General features: G+C 38.0%; 1 protein-coding gene across 1 annotated transcript in view; it reads right to left on the reverse strand.

The window, feature by feature from the left end:
• Positions 1-26,759, reverse strand: part of glis1a (GLIS family zinc finger 1a) — a 65,663-nt gene that overhangs the window by 17,390 nt on the left and 21,514 nt on the right. Inside the window, exons 2-4 of the mRNA XM_084912743.1 lie at positions 16,892-18,013; positions 9,034-9,195; positions 355-468 (exon numbers count right to left, since the gene is read on the reverse strand). Coding sequence (XP_084768869.1) covers positions 355-468; positions 9,034-9,195; positions 16,892-17,785 — 1,170 coding nt within the window. The 5' untranslated portion in view covers positions 17,786-18,013. The remainder of the gene's footprint in view (positions 1-354; positions 469-9,033; positions 9,196-16,891; positions 18,014-26,759) is intronic.

Genomic DNA, 26,759 nt, shown 5'->3' on the forward strand with positions numbered 1-26,759 from the left:
CACTGACGTGATCCTGGTTTAAATTATGCACTTTTGATCCCATCCAATAAAAGCTTAAATATGACCCCACTATTGGACAACCTGATAGGTGAGTGGTTAGGGTGCACACTGCATGTTTTACTCCTGGCTAGACGGACCTTTATTGAATGTCTTTTCCACTATCCACCCAAACCATCCATTAAGGGCAAAAACGCAGCTCAAATTTAAAAAACGTCCCCAGGTTGCTTTTAAAAATGCTTTGGCCATAATTTTTTATTTCTAACCACGCTTTCTGAATCCTCTCTTTCTGCCCTTTGCTTCTGAACGACACACAGTCAAGTTTTAGAAACATAGAAAGGTTTTAATGTTCATTACCTTGACCTCCTTCTCCTGAAGGCCTTTGGCTGAATGAGCTTTGACGTGCTTTCGTAATGAGCTGGGGTCAGTGTAGCGCTTGGTGCATCCTGGTATCTGACAGGCGTATGGTTTCTGTGAATGGACCACAAGAAGGAGAGGTGAGAGAAGTTTGACTGAACATTTAGAAGCACCTTGGTTTGACTTTCTGTTATAAAAAGAAAACAGGTGTGCTGCTATTAAAAAGAGCACAAATTATGTTTGGGTGTTTTGGGGAACACTTTCTTCCACGGCTCTTCTTCTGGCAGATTGTGAAAATTTAGCAATGTTGATTTCAGTACTGAGCTAAGGAGAACAAACCTTTTTTTTTGTACAGAAAACACAACAAAAATAGCACAACACGCCAAATTAAACCCAGAGCTTGAGAGTTATTATTAGATTTACTGTAAGGTACAGACTACACCATCTCTTATATATCCTACATTATGTATTGAGAAGGTTACGAATTTTCTACACCAGAACTGAATAATATTCACAACACAATGATGATTTTATAGTCTCATCAGATACAACGATGTCAAACATAAAATGTGTTTACAAATAATGGCACAAGTTCAGATGACTCACATCCACACTGAAGACGTAAACATTTAGGATAAAGATCGTAAATGTGGCTACTTCTTGTGACAACTGGACTAACAGAGGAAGAAAGAAGATGTAGTTCTGTCAACATTTTACATAAAGTGCTCCTCAGCTGAAAAGGGAGGATATTTACCTTTCATCTGCGGGCTTAAAAGAGGGGAAGAGAGAAGAGAGTTTAGCCATAAATCATTTCATTCATAAAGTAAACTGTATGAGCTTACTGCAGTCTTTGTATTCATATAAAAGTATTTATTTCTGCACATTATTTCCTGAAGGAATAAACATTTCATAGCAGGCTAAAGCAGCTGGAAGACAAAGTATTTTCTGGTGTAATGATATAAAATACTACAGTTAACTGAGTCCTCCTGAAATAAGTAAAATGAGTAACATCGTGGAATATGTGTTGAAATTTTACTGTACAAACAGCTCATTTCTTATATGCAGACAGGTTTTCATCATTTTACTTCGAAGTAGAAAGTTGAGTAAGATGACTGTATTTCACAATTTAGTGAATAAATGAGCAAATTTCCATGAATCTCTTTTTCATTGCTAAGTATTTAACAGGTGGACTCAATTATACATTCATGAAAACACATGTACAGTGTTTATTTGAGCCTTTTGGGTTTATGTGCTGGGATGTGAGCACTACAAGTCAAAAAAATAATGAGCATCAAGTTTGATGATCGTATTTTTCAGGACATTTTAGCAGAACATGTGACGAGAGCTGTGATGTAGTTAACACTGCCCAGTTTCTCATCTTTGTACGCGGGATTACGAAACAAGCTTGAGATTACAGCGGAGCTCACAGCTGTGCACTAGATGAAAGAGACTATGACGAAGAGCGATTTGTTTAATGAAATCAGATAAACTTGCTGTTGTTACATTAGTAGCGAAATCTGACTAAAACTGATCATTTTGTGTTGTATTATACACCAGGAGGTATTGTACAAGTAAGAGCTAAAAGTTAAACACATTGTTGATGTTGTAAATAAATAGTTAACTTCACCAGAGCAAGGGTTTTAGAGGTGCATGAAGCTGAACATTGTGAGGCTACCACACAGGTCAGCCTGGACTAAAAAGGGTTTAGGACCTGCTGCACATCCATGATGAGAATCTGGCATTCCAACACATCCAAAAAGTTCTCAGTTGGGGGTATTTGAATACAGTGAATCTGTAAAAAGCTCTGATCTGAGCTTTATGAAGAAGCCAACAGAAGATAGGTACACTGTGGTATTAAAGGGATAGACATAGTCAGCAACAATACTCAGGTAGTGTAGTGTGGTGTTTAAACTACACCAGGGGTGCCAAAAAAAGGAAAAAAAGATAAAGAAATTGCCAAGAAAATACCACTGTACCACCACCAGCCTAGACTGTTGACACGTAGCAGGGTGGATCTATGCTTTCATGTTGTTTTTATGTTTAAATTCTGATCTTACCATCTGAATGTCACAGAACCAGACAAGGAAATATTGTTTCTCCAATCTCCTCTGGTCCTGGAGGAAATGCAGAGTAAAGCTGAGCTTAGTGAGGTAGGAAAAACAAATCAGAATGGGCAACAGTGAGGTGTTTTGGGCATGACTTTTTATCTGCTTCTTAGCGTGGAGCATCCCAGACAACATTTGAAAACCCCTGCTTTTCAAAATGACTTCTTTCTCTGTAATTAGTCATTTGCCTGAAGATCTAATATGGAAACACTTTTCTTTCTAATATGGCAGTTTTCAGCATATTTGTCACACTTAAATTTTAATATTTTACAAAGATAACTCATAACAAAATTCAGCTTTTAAATGATAATTTCATTTATTAAGGGAGAGAGCTATCCAAACCTAACTTGCCCTGTGAGAAAAAGTAATTTCCCCCTTAAATTGATGAATTAATTAAAAAAGGGACCCATCTAATAAAGGGAAGTAGGCTAAAAGATCTCAATAACAACAAATAATGCTACAATCTAAAGAAACTGAAGAACAGATGAGAAACGCATCTGTCATTGACATCTGTCTGTCTGGAAAGGGTTATGAAGTCATTTCTAAGGCTTTGGGACTCCGCAGTGAGAGTCATTATATACAAATGGTGAAAACTCGGAACAGTGGTGATCATTCCCAGGAATGACTGGCCCACCAAAATTACTGCAAGAGCAAATTGACGACTCATCCAGGAGGTCACAGAAGAACCCAGAACATTCTAAAGAACTCACTTGCCTCAGTTAAGGTCAGTTTTTGTGATTCAACAATTAAAAAAAAGAGACAAACCAAGAAACATCTTGATAATCCTCAAGACTTTTGTGTCTCGAGACTGTTGGACTAATGAGTGAAAAGTAGATTATTTGGAAGGTCTGACTCCTGTTACATCTCATGTTAAACTGACACTTTTCATATAAAGAACATCATACCAACAGTGGCGGTAGTGTGATGGTCTGGATCCAGACAACCATAGCTGAGGAAACCATGAATTTTGCTCTTTACCAGAAAATCCTGAAGCTGAATGTTTAGCTATCAATTCATGCCCTGAAGCTCAGGCTCAGTTTGGTTATGCAGCAGGACAGTGTTCCAAAAAACGTCAGCAAGTCCACCTCTGAATGGCTGAAATGCAAAAAAAAGAGCCTTTGAAGCTTGGCCTTAGTCAAAGTGTGGATTTAAATGAAATTGAGTTGCTTTGGCATGACCATAAACGGTCTGTTCATGCTTGAAAACCCTCCAATGTGGCTGAATTAAAACAATTCTGCAAAGAAGAGTCAGACAAAATTCCTCCACAGTGATGTTATTATCACAAAAACTTGAAAATTTGATTGCTGTTTGTGTTGCCAAGGCTGGCACAACTAGTTATTAGGTTTAGGAGTCAGCTGCTTTTTCACAAAGGTTCAGGTAGGATTGGATAAACTTTTTTCCTTTATCATATAAAAAAGAAAAAAAACAGCATTTTTGCATTTTACCTGCTTTATCTTTGGCTAATGTTAAAAACTGTTTGATGATCTTGGGTTTGACAGTAATGCAAAAAAACTACTTTTTCACGCCACTGTATCTAACAGAGTAGTATTGAAAAATCACTTGTATTTTTTAATGATGCAACAAAACAATGAATGAAGCAAATGAGTAAAAATGTTGCTGTAAAAAGAATTTTTAGTAGAAACGTATCAGGACAGGCTTGACTATAATAATGATTGTGTCAGTTGGATTGTTATTTTTCTAATGTCTGCTCGATTTTTCTTCTCCAGTATTCCCAATTTTTGTGTAATTCTTAAACAAATACATTTCAAATTACAGACGTGCAATACCAACGTAGATCTGGCATCAGAGTAAGTGCTGCTCTACAGTGTCTGTAAAAAAAGAAAAAAAAAGGAGGCAATTTCAAAACAATTTCAGGAAAAATATTCCCTGTGAGACCAGCTCAGTTCTCTCTTAGTCTAAACAGATCAGCACCAAATGAAGTGGTGTCTTTCTAATCTTAGCATAAATTCAGGGTAATGACATGCAAAGTGGTTATGGCAAATGACAGCTCTGAGACAGACTGTAAATTCAAAAACTGCATATCAGTTTCCAATTATGTGTGCCAAAACAATTTAGAAATCTTTTTTTCCTGTTGTCAGGGCTCAACCCAAAAAAAACCAAAACAAAACCCTGGCATTATTCAGCACCACATTTCATATCGGATTTGTCACAGTCCATCACCTTTTTGCACTTCACTGCCATCGTAAAATGAAAGCTCTCAATGCTCTTAATACATTTCCAAATTCTCAAAACAAACCACATTTTTATGTTATGTGAGCGTCAACTTAGAAAGGTAATTCCTACTTGAGCCTGCACTTACTTTAGGACAAAATCCCCCAAAGTCTCATATTAGTAACACAATACAAGCTGTTTAATCAAACTTGAAAAACATTTCTTGGCTTGCCGTTGCACTACTCAGCAGTTATTTACATTCAGACAGGCTTCCACTGGGCCTCCAGGATGGCGCCAGATGTGTCTGATTGCTAATTTGTGACGCAACTTCGAAGCCCCCATTAGCCAGTGTGAAACCACTAAAGGGAGAAAATAACTTGCTGTAATAACAGTGGAGCGAATCGTGAAGCTCCATCTCATCCGTGTAATAAGAGATCTGATTCGCGGGATTACAGCTAAATTCTCATCACTTGTCAGCAGGAGTAAAAATAACTGTGGTCTGTAGGGTAAATCCACAGCAGGTATGCAGTTTCACAATCCCAAAGAATTCAGACTGTAAAGCAGAGAGCACCTCACACCTTATATTACTGAGCAAATATTATTTATCTTAATATTCGGAGCAATTATGTGTAGTCTTGTGTTTTTAAAGTGTATGGTCTCATGCACTGCAGCAATTTTTAAACATAATTTATTGTGTATTTTGTATAAATGTTTCAAGTAAATTCACCCAGACAGACATGAGCAGTGATACTATAGATTCACTCGCCACTTTTTTAGATACACCTGTTTATTTGCTCATTAACGCATTAATCTAATCAGCCAATCACATGGCAGCAACTAGGCTTACTGAGGCATGTAGACATGGCCAAGACAACCTGCTGAAGCTCAAACTGTGCATCAAAATGAGGGAGAAAGGTAATTTAAACATCTTTGAACACGGCATCGTTTTGGTTCCAGACAGGCTGGTCTGAGTTTTTTGGAAACTGCTGATCTACTGGGAATTTCTCCACGCAGTCATCTGTAGGGTTTACAGAGAGACAAAATTAAAAATACTTGCTTGGTGTCAGTGGTCAGAGGAGAATAGCCAGATTCTTTAACCTGACAACAACTCAAATAACCTGAATGAACAGCACGTTGAACCTTGAATCAGATGGGACATAGCAGCAGAAGACCACACTGAATGCCACAATAGAACAATAGAAGACTGGATTTGTGCTCTAACATTCGGATGGTAGGGTCAGAATTTGGTATCAACAACATGAAAGCACGGATCTATCCTCCCTTGTTTCAGCGGTTCAGACTGCTGGTGGTGTAATGGTGTAGGGGATATTTTCCCTTAGTACCAGCTGAAGATCATTTAAACATCACGAGGTACCTGAGCATTGCTGTAGTGTACCCATCTTCTGATGGCTGCTTCCAGCAGATTCATAAAGCTCAAATGTTCTCCAACTGATTTCCAAACATAAAAATGAGTTTACTATGCTCAAATGACATTTACAGTCATCAGTTTCACTCCCACAGAGCACATTTCGGATGTGGTGGAATGGCAGTTTGGCATCATGGATGTGCAGCCAACAAATGTGCAGCAACTGTGCAGCATAGTGTTGAATCCAAGCAACGAAGAGATAAGTCAGTTCTGAAAACAAAAGTGGATTTAACCCCATGCTACGAAAGTGTATCTAACCCAGAGGCTCGAAAGGGAAAGTCAATTTCACTCAGTTATTTTTAGGTAAATACCATCTGCCAAGAAGGTTATGTAACTGACTGCTTTTTTTTGTTTTGTTATTTGTTACCAGGTTTGCTCGAAAAAGTTATACCGTGCATCAAAGGCTTGGAGGTGAACAGAGATTTCCAGGGATTTCCAAATATTAAATTTTTTTGAATAACCTTTGACACTAAAATGTTGTTTAAACATAAAAGTTATGACAGGTTCATCTACAAGATTCATCCAAAATGTAGCAAAGCACTCTTACTTTATATTTAAAGTTATTCTAAAAATTATTTTAAAATCTTTAAAATTCAGTACTTTTTTCTACAATATTTTAAATGAGATACTTTCAAATAAAAAAATAAAGCACTTATGAAAAGACCTCATCATATTATTAAATCCTATTTATTTAAAAACAGTACTTCAGCAATCTAATAATACAAGTAAATGTCCTCCAATAACATTTTACCCAAGGGACGGAAGTTTTATCAGAAATATCTTGTGAAAGTCTTGATCCAGCTGATTTTTACGTCATTATTATAAAAACACTTCATAACATTTTCCATGTTTTGCCAACAAACACTTTGGTCTAAAAAAATGTAACTAATCATTTCAGCCGATAAAAATAAGCGTAATGGTTTAATAACTAACGAACGTTGTTTTTGTTTTTTCCCTAAAATATAGTCAAGCAAAGTTATTATGTAATATTAAAAAATATATATATAAAAGTAGATAAATATCATACTAATGTAGCATTTAAATAGATCCCCTGGACATGAGAACACCTTCATGGAAAGAGTGACAATGCTGGCACGACACTTGATACCTGGTACACAAGAGTGGATTACGAGAAAAGGCCTGTTTCTGTTCTTTCTCAGGCTCCATCAGCTGTGGATTTCATAACTTATTTTGCAGTTGTAACCTTAATTTATGATCATCAAGAGCACGGGGGACACTCACTCCCACTAGTTTGAGTCCCCTGATGAATTTAATGTCGTTACTGTAGATGGTGTGTATGAAAATTCCTGGAAATTCACGCTGTCTTCACGGTTGAATGGATTCTATTTTTTCCCTGTTTTGTATAAACTGATCTGACACAAGCAGACTCTGCACAGCAAGTTAAAATTGGCTCACACGCACTAGCAGTTTATCTTCCCGAGTCATTCCCAGAAGGTCCCATAGAAAGCTGAGGGAGAGGCAGTCTGCTGCACTTTAACCCTCTGAGGTCTCAGCCACTGTTTTCAGCTGTCTGCTGCCTCTGTTAACATAGCACTACATCTACAACAAAGCACATATAAAATCCTGAATAAATGCAGTACTGTAAAATAATTAACGCGTTTTAAGCACACCTGTGTTGGTATGAAAGTTTAAAAAGTCAATTTAATGTTTATTCATTTTTCAGCACACGTCTAAAAAAGACCAAATTGTGCTATATAAATAAACTTGCCTTGCCTAAAGTTCTCATGTGGCAAACAGAATTATAATATTGTGGTCGGCGATAACCTGTACACCGTACCTTTGTATTTAAAACAACCGCTGAAGTTTGGTGGGGGTACTGTCATCACAAAAGTCACAAAAACACAGTCTGTTTTTCAGGATTACTTTGAAACAAATGTACCTCTAAAGAAAGTTTATGTCACTTATGTTGTCCAGACAAATCAGGTACATGTCGCCGTGCCAACCCAAGTAACAGAGCTCTAACATAAGTGGCAACATTGTAACCCAAACCATGATTTTGTATTTTTTTTTTTTTTTTTATAAACTTAACCCAGAGGTTTTAAATATCTAAACCCAATCAGGTAATTTATTTTTAACTAACAACATAGTTAAAACTACTAAAAAAGGAAACATGTATGACTCAAACTTGCATCTCCGGCTGTAATGACTACCTCCACTACGACTCACTACAAAATAAAAATCATGTCCAGAAACACAGTGCACTAGACTAGAGCTGATTAGAGCCAAATTCATTTTCCTACGCCACATAAGCAAGAAGCTTGTTTACCTGAATTTCCCCAATGAGGGACAATAAAGGATATTTCTATTGTACTTCTAGAGATTGTGACCATTTCCCAAGCTGTGTTAAACTTATTAAACTGCATTGGTTTAGAAATCCTATGTTGACAAAAAAAGTGTAGAAATCTACAGTTTTGCTGTGTGTGCTCTCATTAAAGAGTAATAAAGTTGTTGCTGTGGTATTGGGATCCTACATTGTTTGAATTATCAGCCTTAGTGCATTTACACAATATGCAATTAGGGCAAAGGCAAAATACAGCAACAGAATTGGCATTAATGCCAGTGAGTGTCTTTAATTACAAGAGTAAATGTAGTAGACAAACAATGTCAAGAAAAGCTCGTTTTTTTTTTGTCTCCATTTTAAAAATGGCGCTATTTCCAACATACAGCAGTTCAACCAGGCTGAAAGAGGTTACATGCATGTATGATGAGTTCACTGTCTCTGACCCAAGCCAGAATAATTCTTCATGTTATCTTCAGATTCTTTTTGTACTTGCATATAGCGTGTTTACATGACCTTGACCTCTTTGTGACCTACTGTTATGGTGACGTTTGCTTGGAGAAGCAAAAAGCAACCAGCTATTGAGTCCACTGTAATACTACAAACTGACAGAAAGCTCAAATTAGGAGAATGTGCACTATAATAGAGCACATCCTAAATGGAAGGAGCCCACTTACCGTGTCCAGATGTGTGCGCTGGTGTTTAGCACGATCACTGGAGTTGCTGAAAGCCTTGAGGCAGCCGGGGTGCTGGCAAATGTAAGGTTTCTCCCCTGTGTGGCTCCTCAGGTGGATCTTCAGGTTCTCCAGACGGGAGAACGCCTTGGAGCAGCCCTCAAACTAACAAATAGAAAAGCAGAAGATTTTATATAGAAAAATTATTTAAGAAAATGTGCCTAGATTATCTTTAAAAATTAGTAAAAGTGGCACTTTGCCCATCAGTGTACACTCAACAATGACAAAATGAAACCATGTGTTTAGACATTTTTGCAAATGTATTGTATTTAATACCATCAGTTAGTGGAGAACCATATACGGTGAATATGTGCCATCCTATGTTTTCCAAATATTAAAAAGAATGTTCGTAACAGGACGATGCATTAACCCATTCCTCTCCTGAGGCTCCTGTATTAGAAGGAGACCGTATGATATTTAAACAGAACCTGCTGCTTTTTATAAAGACTACTAAGCAAGTCTACATTCACTCAACAAGTTGCTTAGTGAAACCATGACTAAGAAGGTAATGGAGTAAAAATATTTAAAATTGGTTCAGCAGTATCAGTGTTTACTAATATATTGTCATTAGTCTGCTTCTTTCATAATTAAAGATTAAAGAAGAGTTAAAGGATAGTTTTTTTCCATTTATATATTTTAACTGTACTCAGATGCACTGAAAAAGCAGTAGATGAAAGAACTTGATAGTGTTGTGCACACTGCTGATAATAGTTGTGTAACAACCTAAAAAGAGGGCTTGAAATTCAAATCCTAGATACTGTCACCTTAAAGAGTTGAATGTCATATCGCCTAAAAGCTACCGCCACCGCTTTAATCCAGTGACAAGCAGTCCCGACTCACTCCGCTGACCCGATACTCGTTTCTCCTGTTCATACTGGCCATGAACACGGGTATAATGTGCTTCATATAAAAGTAACGGGTTTCAAAAGCCCCGGTGTGACCCACTTTTTTGTGAAAGTGCATTCAGTGAGCCAAAATAAAGCTTCAGCACTTTGAGAACTTAAGTGTTTATTTAAAAAGTTTGGGAAAAAGAATGTTTGTAACAGGGCGATTTCTGTCACTTTATTTGAAAAGTTTGGGGGCTTTTAAGTGCAGTTTGCCATCAGTTTATTGCATTTACACAAGAAATCAGTGTCTAGTTCTTGAAAGATTTTAAGATATACCGATTCAAATCTGTGACGGTAGACTAACAACTACATGAGAATTAAAAAAAAAAAAAAATCATTCTGACATCTCTTTAGGGACTCAAAACAAAATAACAAAACTACAACATAAACTAAGAAATCATTAAATCCCCTTATGTTCCTTTAAAATGCTTAAGTTGTAACTACGTTAATAAAATTATATTTGTAAATACTACTTAATGTCCTTACAGAAAAAACTAAAACAGAGGCAATGTACCAGTATTTATATCATAAACTTCAGGTAATGGCTGTTCTCCACTCAGAGAAAAAAACGTAGCCAAAACCACACAAACACACACGCATGCACCGACTGCGGTAGGTACTGTTTCAATGAGCCTCAGCATGCTTACATACTGCCTGACATACCGCCTATGGTTTATATCTTTACAGAAATTCCAATTTCTACTGATCAGTGTTTCATATTGTATCTTTATGTCAGAACGCCAAATATATGGAAATATTTAAAAAGGAAGTAAGAGACAGCATAGACCAGGGGTGTCCAAGTCCAGGCCTCAAGGGCCGGTGTGCTGCAGGTTTTAGATCTCACCCTAGATCAACACACTTGAATCAAATGGTTAGTTCATTACCAGGCCTCTGGAGAAGTTCAAGACATGTTGAGGAGGTAATTTAGCCATTTAAATCTGCTGTGTTGGATCAAGGTCACATCTAAAACCTGCAGGACACCAGACCTCGAGGCCTGGAGTTAGACACCGCTGGCATAGACACACACAGAAGATTTACATATAGACCAGGGGTCCCCAATCCCAGTCCACGAGGGCCGGTGTCCCTGCAGGTTTTAGATGTGTCCTTGATCCATCACAGCTGATTTAAATGGATAGATTACCTTCTCAACATGTCTTGAAGTTCTCCAGAGGCCTGGTAATGAACTAATCATGTGATTCAGGTGTTGACCCAGGGTGAGATCTAAAACCTGCAGGGACACCGGCCCTTGTGGACTGGGATTGGGGACCCCTGATTTAGACCATTTTCATTTGTCAGTATTTTTTATATTTAGAAAAAGGTTTTGAATCAAAGTAAAATAATTTTTTATTCCCATGACACAATTTACTCTATAGATTTAACTGTTTTCTCTTCAAAATGACAAAGAAAAAAAATGAAGACCGATCATCGTGTGTGTGACACTTAAATTTGCATTTAAAAGAAAATAATCCACTTATAATCTATAGATATTTTATAGATTCTATACAAATATTATATTTATTTCTTAAAACTTTTGATAAAATCTCCAGAAAATTGGTCTCTAGACTCAGTTCTAGTTTAGCACTGAAGGCTTGAATAAAGTAATTGTTTTACATTTTTTTTAATATCCAGAATTTATTCCACACATTTATTAGCCATCACTAATGAGTCTATAAATGTCACTCACCTCATTAGGTTTAATAAGCCTGTACATAAAAAACACACTACATCATCTTGATTAATTAATCCAAGCTTTGAAAACACCTCGCCACAAAAATACAGACGGGCAATTGAAGCATTCAAACACTGAGTCACACAAGAACACAGATGAAGCCCTGAGAAAGTGAAGCTGTAACATTTCAACAATGTGCAGCTGTGAAGTCAAACCTCACAACATTAGTCTGAGTTATCTGAGAAAAAAAAAGAAGCTTTTCTGTAGTTTAATCCATTGCCACAGGACAATATTTAAGATCTATAGTTTATGTTCTGATATTTAATGCAAATGTAATTTACTCTACATTTTTCAAGACTTAATATCTTTGCCATTATTAATTTTTATTCCCCTTGTTAAGCACTTACTTTTTCAAAACAATTTTTCTTCTTATTTTACTAATACACACAACCCTGCCAATGTTCGCACATACAGACACACACTTATAATTTAAAACTATGTTATCAGGAATGAAAAGACGATCACTCCACACTATATTAGGTACACCTTGTCAGTACTGGGTTGGACCCTCTTTTGCCTTCAGAGGCATCTTACTGTAATTCTTGGTGGTGCAGATTAAACTAGGTGCTGTTTACATCAAATCCTAACCCTACAACCCAAATTTTACATCAGAAATCAATACTCGTCAGACCAGGTGACGTTTTCTCCGATATTCTACGGTCCAATTTTGCTGAGGCCATGCAACTTGTATATTCAGTTTCCTGTTATTAGGTAACAGGATTGGCAGATGATGTTCTTCTGCTTCACTGATTGTAAAGAGTTGTTATTGGAGTTACTGCCGTCTTCTTTTAGATCAACAAGGCATTTACGCCCAGAGAACTGCTACCAATGGGATTATTTCATTTATAAACCATTCTCTGTAAACCTTACAGGTGGTTGTGCAGGAAAATCAGCGTAAATTAGAAGTTCCTGAAATACTCAGACCCGACCATCTGGTACTAACAATCATGGCACCGTTTGATGCCCAGTTTAAACTTCAGCAGGTTGCCTCGAGAATGTCTTCATCCATGTCTTGGGTTGCCATGATTGGCTGATAGATATCTAATACCTAAAAACAAACAAACAAACAAACAAAACTAGCTAATGGGTAAAGTTTCATAAAAGAAAAAAAAAAAACAAGCCCTGCAGTTTATACTACAGATGTGATATAATGACAAGGAAAAGAACCATTGACTAATACTTATTATTTATAATTACATATTTGGTTGAGTCTTAATATTCCTGCTAAAAATATTTTGATGGGAAGACATTTTATTCTGCCTTTACAGCTGATAATATTAATTTTTCAGACAATGCTCGTCATTTGAGGGTCACTGATTTTGGTCTTTTTGTGGTTATATGACAGACAGATCATAAATGTACATACATGTGTATTTTATTGAAGCATCATAAATTACACATGATGACTCTCACACAGTCGGTTTAGAAGTGCTTTGAGAACTCGTGTTTACAGCCTGAGTAACACCTGTCCAATCTGGGGCTTGACATTACGAGCTGGTAAATAAAGCTGAATTCATTAACAAACACTGACTGCATTCATGTGAGATATATTCATTTTCCACTGCAGCACCGGGAATGACTTAATTCACATCTTCTGGCATAAGAACTTTATGAAAATGAAATGACGTTATTCACGTAGTTCAAGTGTGACTAATGACTAATTTTTTGTGTTTATGTTGATTTAATATTTATTAGTTGGCAGCAGGCTGGATCACTATAATGAACTAATTCACTTATGAAGGAAGCGTATCCCAGAGTGAGAACTTCTGAATGAATTACTAATCCTTAGGCTGATGACAGCAGGGAATAACGGAGAGAGCTGCTCAGGGATGGGGACTTGGCACCAAATAGCAGGTCATAATGGGGCAGATGTATTCAGGTCATGAATTATTGAGCTTCATGAAGTGACTCATGACAGAAGTGATGGAGGATGACGCATCGCTGGGGCTCAAAGGCCACTGTTGTGATGGTAAATGTAGAAAGCACCGTGTTTTCACACCAGCGTGGTTGTAGATCTGTCTTTATCTTAGTGGCCTGGGTTAAATTTATGGCTCAAATATATGAGCCTCTTTTTTTAATTATTTATTGGCATTTAAAGTTTTATCTGCTGAAACTAGTGAGCTATAGAAGCAAACCCAGTGGGTGGTTTTTGTTTGTGTAATGAACAAAACAAAGGAAAGATCCTGCATCCATCCACTTCCTGCTGCTTATCTGGGTCTGGGCTGTGGGGCAAGCAGTCAAGGCAGGGCCCCCCCAGAACCTCCCTGTCTCAAGACCCCCACAGAGGGACACCAAGTCACTTTCCACTGTGAAATAATCAGGTAATCAACCTTTTAATTCTATAAATGAAAAAGGGAAAATCAGATTAAGTTACACATAATGTGATAGAAAAAAAAAAAAAAAAATATATATATATATATATATATATATATATATATATATATATATATATATATATATATATATATATATATATATATATATATATATATATATATATATATATATATATATAACAATAGATGCATACACATTTTACTGTGGTTTTCTTCTACTCTTGTGCTGCATTTCTGAAACTGCATAAGTAATAATCCTGGGGACTTGTAGTATTCAAAAACTGCACACAATGGCCACAAATATGAAAAACCATATTTTTGTCTTTAGGAACATACTTTCCAGAAGAGACAATCATTTAGCTGCTGATCTAAGGACAATGCATAATGTCTATGCTAGGCAATAAATTAAATGCATCTGTCAGAAAAGGCTCAGGCTGATCAGCGGTTTTCGTATGCTTAGACACATCCTCCATTCATACATTCATTCATTCCTCCTCTGGCATTCATGAGTCAGGGAAACCTGTTGTGACGAGAGGAAAAGGTTTAAATCATTTCTCTGTCTAACAGATGGTTCATCAGTCTGGCAGAAATCAGTAGAAGACTGTGAGCTCATTAATGCCTTTCAAACCCAGTTAAATCTCCAAGTGGCCCTGGCCCATGCGATGCTGGAAAGGATGAGATACTGTATGTTTTGACTGACTGTTCTAAGATTTGGCATGTGCTGGATAAATCTCTCCAAGTGAAGGGAATAAACAAACAAACAAAAAACGTTCATTCTCACAAAAAACACATACACTGTAGCAGCCAGCTTAACTAGACATTAACCAACAGGGATGCATGTGCAGACTGGATTGGACACAAAACAGCCTTTAACCTCTCGGTTTTCTAGTACTGTATTTTTCGGACCATAAGGCGCACGGTCGATGAACGAGTCTTTTTTCATACATACGGCGCACTGGATTATAAGGCGCATTAAGCAAAAAAAAAAGAAAGTCAGATAAGTCAAACTTTACTCAACTCATTCCATTGATTCATTAATGTTGAATTCTCTCGCAGCTACTCTATTCCCATGTTGTCACAGTATATTAATGACTAACCTTATATTTTACAGCACCCTGCCATGCGATTGCATTTGTCCCTAACCATCAGGAACCCTCACGTTAACTTTTGAGTGGAAAAAAGTTAGCGTTCATCCTCCAGCTTCACTGTGTTTATGTTATGCTAACATAGCTGTGTCGCTAGCGAACACGTAGCACATCATTATATACCATGCTAGTCCAATTTCAGTAACCCTACAAAAGTCACTGCTGTTTAGTTTTCTTCTTCTTTATTTATGTTGGAAGTGATAGCAGAGCTGTACATTTAAATTTTTCCAGAAATCCCATACAGAACATGGTATATCATCCTTAGGTAGAAACTAGCAAGCTAACTTCCTGCTAACTTCTAACTCTGTTAAATTTCATAAATTCTGTTTTCATAGATGCCCGGATGTTAAACTTAATTGTTACATCTGGTAAAGCAGCAACGCTGATCATTTTATTAAAGATAAAATAATTTACACTGTTTCTAACTCTCAGTGATGCCGCAGTGTTTATTTGACTTTAGGGTCTGACCCGGATTACTCCGCGAGGCTCCTGACTACAGTAGCGGTAATTCTCCGACAATCCATCAAGCGGTGCGGTTTCGTAGCTCACCAAAGTCGTACTAAAACATTTTTTGACAGATTTTTGAGCGTCGTGTACCACATAAAGTTGGTTCAAGGTCAGTAAGCAAACAGAATTCATACATAAAGTGCGTAAGGCTCACTGTCAATTTTTGAGAAAATTAAAGGATTTTAAGTGCGCCTTATAGCCCGAAAAATACGCTGCCTGTACGTCCATTAGTTCTTAGGTGAGAATAAAGCAGCTATCATTTAGGTTTGTTCACAGTTGTGATCCTCTTGTGTCCTGCATCATGTTCCCTTCCTTGATCAACAGGTCCCAACATTCTCGTTATATACCAGGGGAATCAGGAGAAAACAGCCTTCTGGTACGATGATGATTTTGCTATAGAAGTAAAGATGCATCTGGCTGTGCATGCCAGTACTTTATCACAGCCACACATTTAGGGGGACCCATTATGCTTTTCTTCATTTCCTTAGGTAATATATATATGTCTATGTTATAATAGCAGATGCTCATTAAGTTTCACATAATGACATTAGTGTATGTACAATCCTCATTAATTGCAGATGGCTACAAACGCTTGGCTTTAGTTTCCATCTGCACCTGATTCTGTATGAGCTAGAGCAGATATCCCTTATATGGCTGTCTCAGACACACAAGCCCCACCCAATTGCTGTTCAAAATATCTTTTTATGAGGGGCATCAAATCAGAAGAAAGTTAGCTTAAAGGAAGGGAAGGGGAAGAGAACTAAAAGACTTGTTTCAGATAAAGGATGATAAAGAATGGTTATTTTGACCTGGGAATCATGTCAAGTGGGTCTACTAGAAAACATGAAGTTAGAAATAAGTATAACAAGTCCCTTTCAAAGAATTAATGGACACAAAGTGCTGGTTTTATGTTTTGATGCTTAAAACCCCTTCCATTTGACAAGGTACTACTAAGAATATTACTGTTATTGCTAAATTAAATAGTTGCCGCATTGTTCTAATAAACTACTGTTGTATAAATTCCTTAACGGGGAAAACTCTTCCAAGAGATTTCTGTTTTGCAGTTTGAGAAGTAGTTTGTGTCTTCTCTCAGTAACTTCAGATTTTTTTATTTATTTATTTATTTTTTTAAACGGTCCGTTCTGACTCGGTTATCCATTTATTCTGTCATTTAACTGTCGACTAAAGCAAACTCACCATGCACTTGTTGGGTTTTTCTCCAGAATGGACCCTCATGTGGATAAGCAGCTTGTAGCGAGCATTGAACGGTTTGTGGCGTCGCACGCAGCCAGTCCAGAAACATGCAAACTCCTCCCCTTTTCTCTGGTCGATGTGCACTTTCTCGATGTGCCTCACTAGCTCCTCCTGGGTGCTATAAGTGGCACTGCAGTCGATCCAATGACACGGTTGCTCCTGCTGGTCAAGCGTGGGATCCTGTCCCACAGGTACGTTAATCATGGGGGACTGAAGAGAGGACTGTGTGCTGTCCTGATTGCTGTATCCTTGAAAAGCCTGATTTAAATGGTACAGCTCCCCCTGCTGGTTGCTAATTTGAAACTGTTCCCTCTTACATGGCAAGAAATCATCTGCAGGTTCTTGTTTTACGGAGCAATATTCCTCCTGTGGCTTTTGTTGCTGTTGAGACAATTTATTGTTGGCATCAGAAAGAGGCAAGCAAGATGCAAAAAGTAGAGATGAGGAGGCAGAAGACAGTGAGGAAGGTGGCGAGGCGAAAGATGAAGATGTGGCACAGCTGGTGAGCATGTAGGAAATTGGGAAGGAAGGCTGAGGGTAGCAGCTAAACCTCTGAGTGCTGTTTTGAGTGTCTGTGTGAGCTGTGGTTGCAAAGTCCTCCACAGTCTTTTCTATGTGGGATCCGGCTGTCTTACAGTTGAGCAGGGAGGTGAGGTCACGCCCAAGCGAGGAGAGCGACAGTGAGGTCCTGGGAAGACAGCACAGGCCTCCCGAATGGATCGACGGCTGGCAGAAGCCACCAGAAGACAGCGGCGCCTGAAGATCCTCAGCATCCTCAAACACACTCCCAAATCCAGGAAGAGTCACATCTGGAGGCCCGAGATCAGGGGGCCACATGCCAGCCCCCACTCACAGACTCCCACCAAGAGATCCTGTCAGTAAAATCGTTGAAGTCTATTATCTTGGAGCAATTTTAAGACCCCATTGTAGATAAAACCCTCTGCAGCATCTTTTCGCATTCAAAGGTAATCAAATTAGATTCATGTGCAACTGCTGGCACCTTCTGAATGTGTAAACTTCAGTCATTTGTTCCAAAGTGTTGCGTGGTCAGTCATCACTCCAGCACTGTGGGAGACAAAAACCAAACCCAAATGAGTCATCATAAAAAATACATAAATGTAAAAAAATAAAACAAAAACAACATACAAATCGCAAATACAAAACACTTTTTGAAACAATTCTCAGACTTATGAAAAATACTTGAATCTTTTATGATCGAAAAAACAGTTTAAAACCTGAAGAATTGCATTCAAGTAGATGTACCCTAGTTTTCTTGCCTAACTACGACACAAGTCTTGAAAATAAACAAGGCCAGTTAGCTGCAAAAGCTACTGCTGAAGCTAGAGTTAAAGCTGACCTACAGTATGATGCTCTTTGCAGCTCCATAATTTTAATATTGGAATCTAGCAGAACAGCTTTACATAAGTCATATTTCAATAATAATCCTTATTTATCTTATCCTGGGCCTTAGTGTAGCCCCTTTGTTCATCTAGTGTCTGAAACAAGTTGTTCTAGCCCAGGGGTAGGCAACGCCAGGCCTCGAGTGCCGGTGTCCTGCAGGTTTTAGATCTCACCCTGTGTCAACACACCTGAATCAAATGATTAGTTCATTACCAGCCCCCTGGAGAACTTCAAGACATGTTGAGGAGGTAATTTAGCCATTTGAATCAGCTGTGTTTGATCAAGGACACATCTAAAACCTGCAGGACACTGGCACTCAAGGCCTGGAGTTGCCTACCCCTGTTCTAGCCTATCTGCCCTTAACTTATCTGTCTTCTGACTGGCTGTCTTTTGCAGACAGAGCGCTAAAACAACAGGTGGGTGGGGATTTACTGCTCAAGGGCAGTGCTGACATAAAAAAAAGGCTATCTATAGTCAAATGGGCTGTGAACCAGACAGATAAATGTTGTAGAGCAAAAAAGAAAATATAATAGCCTGAAATTTAAAAAGATTAACGTACGATGCAGCATGAAATGGAAAAGCTGCAAAAAGACACGTGTGATGATCTGTGCATTTGAAAAGAGATATTCCATCTCTTACACTCAAGCCTCACCACATCTACCATGGCATTCACCCATCAACCACTGGTTCATCGCTCGGCCATTGCCTCAGCAGAGTTTCCTTCACAAACAAATTTCCAAAGATGCTTCTCTCATGAGAAGCATTACTCTAAACTTAAGGACTCACAAAACTAAGAAAATCTTGATCAAACTGGGGATTATTTTCACCAAAACTGTCTGTAACACTCTGGAGGTCCTTGGATTTTATGGTGTTTAGTGTCCTGGCTGTTGGGTTTAATGATTTGTTTTTTTACTTTCATTTTAAAAGAAAAACCTGTTTCATTTCTGACCACTACACAACATGCAGAAGACTGTTTAAAAAAAAAAAATACAGAACTGGAACGCTCATATTGTCTAATGAATGTTTCTTATAAAAATACAATACTTGTATCACCTTGAACTGACAATTCATTAAACATTCATGTGTTCTGTTGATAAAGGATGATGTACCACTCATGCTGCTAAAGAGGACTTGTGAGCTTGTTTCAGTCTGAAACACTAATCAACACAAGAAGTTTTTTACTTATAGTAATTTATATTGAGCAGCACGGCTCTAGCCTAAGACCTCTCAATCTTTATGCAAACATGGGTGGAAAGGAAAAGGTGGTGAGAGCAGTGGCAAGACCCAACAGGCATCAATGAGAGCAGATTTACTTTGATCAACTCAGATACACCATGAAAAGGAGGAACTGGGGTGGAGGCTGTCTAAAAAGAGGCAGATCTGCACCTAGTATGGGACAGACTAAAGCACAATAAACAGTGTGCCCTTGAAAAGATTTACCAATTGGTTATGTAGAAGGGTATCGGCTGAGCCATCAGCTAATGTGGGCTGGTAATGAGATGAGCTGCTGAGCTCGGAGTGCAGCCGAGCTCGACTTTGAGACCTGCCTGAACTAACGCTGCGCTGTTTGGAGATCAAACAGAGGTTGACTCAAGTAGATTTACCCCAACTCCCTAAAAGGCCTTAAACACAATCTATAAACAGATTTTGATGTGTAAAAATGATGAACTTGCCCTTTTAAAGACAGCACTTAGCACATTTTATCATGTCGGCTGAACTGAGTCAGAATTGATTGTAACTCAGCTGGTGTGACAACTTGCCACGCTGTTCAACAGTATGAAGCATGAAACCCAGAATGTCTCATTCTCTCAATGTTATTCCCTCATTTCCATTTTGTGTCCAATCATTAACAACAAATAGACCACAGTGACCAGAAGGGAACGTTTTGGATGGAGTAAAAACCAAAACAAACACAGTCCAGCGTTCCTTGTCAGCAGACTTCAGTCAAATATCTTAGAGTGTAATTCTGCAACGAGTGTGTGTTTGCTCCTGCGACACTCAGAGCTGATTCATTACTCCAGGCATTTAGGCCACCCTTGCAGCAAACAGCCAGTTGCTGTGTGGCAGCCGATTGCCTGGAACCTGGTCCAGATGCTTGTTAACAGAGGAAGAGTAATGGACCGCATCTCACTGCTTGCTACTGATGCAATACAGGGAGGCTGGAAAATGGTGGGCCAAACACAAGCACCCCCACCCCTGTCACATATACAGTAGCTCTACTGTGCAGAAGTCCCTGACTGTTTATTGGACTTGACTTGATTTCCACAGTTCTCTACCATCTGCCAGATATCGATGATCTAATTTTCAGTAGGCTCGCTGCCACGTGTAATTAGTCATTGGAAAGATTCAAAAGGATTTTATGCTGATGGTTATTTTACGAGCCACAGGCCAACACAGCTAAGAGGATGAGTAAGTTCAGTTCTGTAGTTATATTAGCTGACGAAGGAGTCGCTAAGTGTAGGTTAATGCCCATAGTTTCCGGTTATAGTCTGGTTTACAGTTTTACGATTCTTCCTGTAAATCGCTGGAGTTCCCCCACCATAGTCATGTCATGGGAACTGTGGTTGACTTTTAATTAGAGAGGCTGCGATGTGTCTGTGTGTCGATGAGTTGCAAGGGATTAACGATAGCAGATGTGGTTTGGCATGTTTGAAATGGGATAATTCCAAACTAGATCCTTTTAGCTGTAAGAGCTTATGAATATGAAGATTTGATGTTCACATTCATAATCTAACTGCTCCTTTTTAGCGTCAAACCGGGACTTGTGTAAACATCCTCTATGCCATAAATACAGCTGTAAATATAGCACACAGAGGACGTTTTTAGCATTGTCTGTTCGCAAACCACTTTGGTCTTGATCCAGAAAGAAGAGTTAGATGGCAATACTAAGAAAAGTGACCCACAAAGCCTCAACTGAACCAGCAAACTCTATGAAATAGCAGCCTCATCTCATGTGGCGTCTTTTAAGGACTCACTCGCTGTGGTTAGCTAAACACAGCTGTGGCATTTCAGGACAAGCAAATGTGTACTTGTCTCAACAATAAGCACTTTGGGTCTTGAATTACAATTTTTTTCAGTGCCTCTTGGTTCAACTCAAACGTGGGAAAGATATCCTTATTAAACTGAGAAATGCGAACACATACAACAGAATTAGGTTTCCCAAATCTTCATAAATAATCCAGAGTTGTGGCAATTAGAGTTCACTGACTTGTGCTAAGACTGAGCACACATTACTAAGTAAATAATATTTATTTCTTGCTTTCTACTCTTATCACCATCTTGCCCAAGGACACTTCGACGTGCAGACTGGAGGAGCCAGGAAATTGAGCCTCTGACCCTCTAATTAGCAGACGACCAACAAAAAAAAAAAAAAACTAAAACAAAATACAAACAAACAAAAAAAAAAAAACGTGTGCAGATTAAAGATATCATACCACCAAAAGATGATATTTCTCAGTAAAAACCACATCTGTAAACAACAAAAACCCGACCGGTGGGTCTTAAACCCACAAACTTTGAATCGCATCTCAAGTGTTTGACTAGGAATCTAACGTGCTATTGTTTGCACCACAAAGCCTGTTACAGATCAACTTTATTTACACATAAGAGTCTAAAGTTTAGTACACACAAATACGCAGGATCTCATTGTTTAGCACTGTGAAAACATGCTGTCAAAACAGCACACAGTTTGAGTTATCACTTCATCAGGTGCATGTGAACTCAGCATGTTGTCAGATTCTTATGAGTAAGACTAAATATGTTTGTCTCTGAGAGCTTTTGACATAGGAAAAAGGTTCTCCAAGCACAGAACGGTCAGACTACCCTCTCCCACCCAGCCCTTAAAGCTGAAGTAATCAATATGTGTTATGCAAGCGTTTAAGAACAAAGATGAGCGTGTCAAAGTGTTTCGGTTTCTTTCAGCTCATTGTTTTAGATGAATGTAAACTTGATGCTCTCATCAATCATGTTTCCAGACACAGCAGGAAGCCATTTTAGTCAGAGCTCTGATAAAACCTCTGTGCACAACTTACTGAGCACCAGACCGCAGACAGACGGCATTAGTGACCAGCTGTCGAACATGGCAGAGGAATTAGTCACTCCCTATGGAATTTCTTTTGTGATTACTGTGGCTAAAAAATGCTTTGCAGCAGCTTTTCTCAAAAATTCCAGATTCATGTGGCAAAGATTTATGTCCTTTTACTGCATTAAATTGTAATTATTGCAAACTGTAGTTATATACACATTGCAATTATAGCAACATTACAAGCATAATGTTCATAAGTGTAACTTTTTAAAAGAAAAACTGCATCAACTTAAAATGAAAAGAATGTATCTGTTTTTACAGTACACACATGTCATGTTAACAACACTTTGTTTGCAACATTTTCCCAAGCTCTTTAACGGCAATTCTTTTTCTGCATGCCTTAACTATGCACAAAAGGTATGAAATTACAGGATAAATCATGGCCCAAATGTTGTTGTTTTAAAAGCTTTGTGGGTGACTTCACTAATACAAATGTTAAAAAAAAATAAAATTGAAAGTTCTTGAGTAATTTTGGTTAATGTCAGAAATAACATAAATTCCAAGAGGGACTAAATGGCAAATAAAGAATGGCCTATTTGGTGTTGGTGGAGACCAAAATCAGTGATTAAATGAGGCAACAAGGAAGTTTATTCCTAACACAACATGTTAGTGATATATTTACAACATGGTTTGGTGCCTTCAGGCTAAAACAACAGCAGCAATCAGGAGGATTAGCTAAGACAAGCTTTTGATATGTTTTGGTGCAGCAGTCCCCAACCCCAGACCACCGACAGGTACTGGTCCGTGAGCAGTTTAGTACCAGGCTGCGAGAGTTGAGGCTCGGGTTATGGTTTTCAGGGATTTTATCGTTAACTCGGTTTCCCTGGGTCTTTTCCCGTGTTGTAGTTGCGCGTCTTATTTTGAAAGAAATATTTATGCGTTACCATAGCGACCAGAGAGCATTAAGAGGAAGATTTTACTCTCAGTGTTGTTGGTGCATTTCAGGAGAACGCTGCTACACAACAACGGGAACAACCTTCCCGTTGTTGTGTACATTTCAGTGTTTTTCTGTAACGCTACCGATCTCCAACTTGTAACCCCATGTGATGTCTGTGTTATGTGTGTAAGGTCGGGGGGGGGTCCCATTTCACTGCAGGGCAACCTGCTTGTGACAAATAAAGCTTTGATTGATTGATTGATTGATAGATAATAAAGTTACACAATTACACAGTGAATTTGCGTTGATTGTTGCGTTTACACAACAATATAGTTTTTGTCTTGGTCGTATCATTTTATTTTATTGTATTTATCTGCGACACCGTAAAGGCCGTTCTGTGAAAATATTGTCTAACATTAAACCGGTCTGTGGCACAAAAAATGCAGGTTTGGCACTGCTGTTTTAGTGAATAAAGTAGAAAGACATGGAGAACACAAACCTCTTTGTGTTTGTGTCCTTTTTAAATGATCAAATAGTAAAAACAACAAAACAAGAGTTTAAAAGGTAAATATTCATTATCTACTATTCTGAATAATACACGCTGTATGTGCAGTATTTACAATATTTTTTGTGTACATGTATTCATTAGTGATGATTTTCATATTGGCTTACAGAAAGAAGTTGCTATAATATCAAAACAAAGTAGCATTTCTAAGACATATTTGCATCATTCATTTCAAAGTACACCTAAGTTCTGATTTATAACTCTCCCATTGAGTTATATTAGACTTCTCACATAAATCATGCAAGACTAAAACAAGTGTAAATCTTAGTTCCTGAATTAGAAAGAAAATACATGTAGAAATCCTCAAGGCAGCAGCATATTTCAGGTTAAGACAATATGTTTGCAGGAGAATAAAATCTCATAAATGTGGCTGGCAATGCATTAAAGAAAGCATTTGAATTACATAACTAGTTTCACAACTGTCACTTGTGTTTTTCTAATGAACATGAGAGACCAGTATCCCAGTAACCAAGAAAGTTGGCCGCAGTCTGAGAGTTTACACTTCTCTAAATAATTTGTCTCAGATCCTCCAATTTCAAAACACCTTAATCCTGTGAAAACAATTTTGTGGGATTGTGGTATGCTAATAAATCCCAGTTTACTGCATTTTCAGGTCATTAGCCTATATTTGTCCACAGGAAACTGGAAAGGCAAACTTTTTTCCTAACAGCTTCCTGCTTTATATTCAGTACACATTCACACCTTGCTATATTCATACAAGTGACTGCACTAAAGATTCAAATAAGCTTCCCTACTTTCCTCTTATGTTTTTATAAGTACTACTTGCTCGTGCTACAGTTGGTCACCAATTTTAGTTCGATGTTAGGTGGTTGCTCGGAAACACAATGACATCACTATATATCATGCATAATGAAAGCTTTGTGGATATAAATTAGATGTTATGGTTATGAAACTGAAATTAAATCCTTAATGGTTTTATGAGGTGTTAAAAGTGAATAAATGCTACAAATGGTCAGTGATTTAAGCCTGTTTGTAGGTGCTTGCTAGGCAACATGATTGTATTAATCATAACATCCAATATAGATAAAAATCTTCAGGGGCCAGTGTTGGATGTTCAACTCCTGATGGGGTAAGAGGAATTCGCAAGCAAACAAACACACAGAGATTTCATGTATTAAAGTCAGATTTTCCAGAAAGACAAACCAGTAACCTTGTAAATATTCTCCCATTTTCCCCCCATAGATCTTTCTATATATTGAGGCATCTGTTTCTTTCTACTACTGTTCAAAATCTATCCCCAAAACTTTAATGAATCTCTTTTAATGAGCTAGTGAAAAAGTTAATTTCCTGAAATAAACTTTTTTTTGCCAGTCAACTCATAGCCAATTGCAGAAAAAATCTAGACATAAATTTTTATTCCAGGTTTATTCTTGACTGATCTTTTGAATTCTGTATAACAAAGCACATTAAATATAATGTTATTAAAAATATATTGCTACTTTATGATATTGGACCACTTTAAATGGCAAATTACAACAGAAGGAAATTACTGCTGCTCTAACATAATTCAGTCTCAGTTTTCCAGTTAAGCACAGAGTTAGCTCAGGCAGTTCAGCTAACCTCAATTGCCAGCTCACATCACCTGAAGGTTCAGCAAATACCCTTTTATTCATCCAGTTTCCTAGCTCCTATAGGGTGATTAAGCTGCAGACAGCCTTGCAAGCCACTTCGCAACCCGCCTCTATCTTTTGTGCTCTGACTTAATCATTGCCAGTTTTGTTGTCAGTGATCTCTGTTCTGTTCCATGCTGGGTCATGGGTAACAGAGCCAAGCTGCTAAATATACATTAGTGCACATTAGTGGAATTTCTTGGGTCCTCAAATAAGCACATTTACAGATACCTCACAAAATGTTTATGGTAAACAGTAGCAGAGAAATTGTGACGCTGCTTTTTTGATGCTCAAACGCATGAATCCAGATCCAACAGCAAACACAAGCTTCAATATACTACTTTAAGCTCATGATTTCACAAACATGAAATGTACTTACTTTGAAATCTGCCAAATAGATGCAAATGAAATATCCACAGGAGCTGCCAAACATCTTTTCAAAAGCTCTAGCCCCCCCCCCAAATTACTGACACAGAAAGTGTGAAGCCAGACAAACTTTTAGGAGTTCTGCAGCTCCACCGAACCTCAGTGTTTATTTGCCGATTTACCCCAGAAGACAGAAACGAAAACTACCTGCTGTGCTGATATATCTACCGCTAAGAGACCAACTGGCACCTTTTGCATATATATTAACAGTGACAACTGTTCATCATCATCCTCAGCAAGACTCCCATCAGAAGACACATAGAGGGCAGTAATAAATTCCTATAAATGTGCTTTAGATCACAGTCCTGCATGCTGGGGTACAGAGTTTTTGTAAAAGTGAATAAAAACATGAGCACAATCTTCTGCTTCTGTTCTGCACTAAACTCTAAAAATGTCCCATCTGTACAAGCTGTCAAACTGATTCAGCTTCAACAGGAGAAAGATTTATTTTTACCGAAGGAAGACGCCCGAGCTGAAGCTGCTGACCTGACACTGTAGGGCTGAATACAGAGACACGTTGTTGTGATTAGAGGTGTACGATACCCTTTTCCAAAACCAAGAACCAAGTACCCAATGCTGAGAAAAGTCTCAAATACTTTTAAACACAATTTGCTGTTGGCCATCACGAGCTATGAACTTAAACACTGACGTAACTAAAAATGTTCAAATGTGAGTTTGGAAAAATTGTTTGGAGTGTCAAGATAAACATTCACAGGAACTTGTGTCCTACATTAAAATCCCACTAAACTCTGATGGGATTTTAGTTAGAAGTAACTAAATATCAGCACAGAAAAGAGGACAAAAAAGCAAGATGCCAAAAGTCTAAA

The sequence above is a fragment of the Perissodus microlepis genome, chromosome 18 (assembly GCF_051167445.1).
Source record: "Perissodus microlepis isolate ML-2025 ecotype Zambia chromosome 18, ASM5116744v1, whole genome shotgun sequence".
NCBI classification, from domain to species: Eukaryota; Metazoa; Chordata; class Actinopteri; order Cichliformes; family Cichlidae; genus Perissodus; species Perissodus microlepis.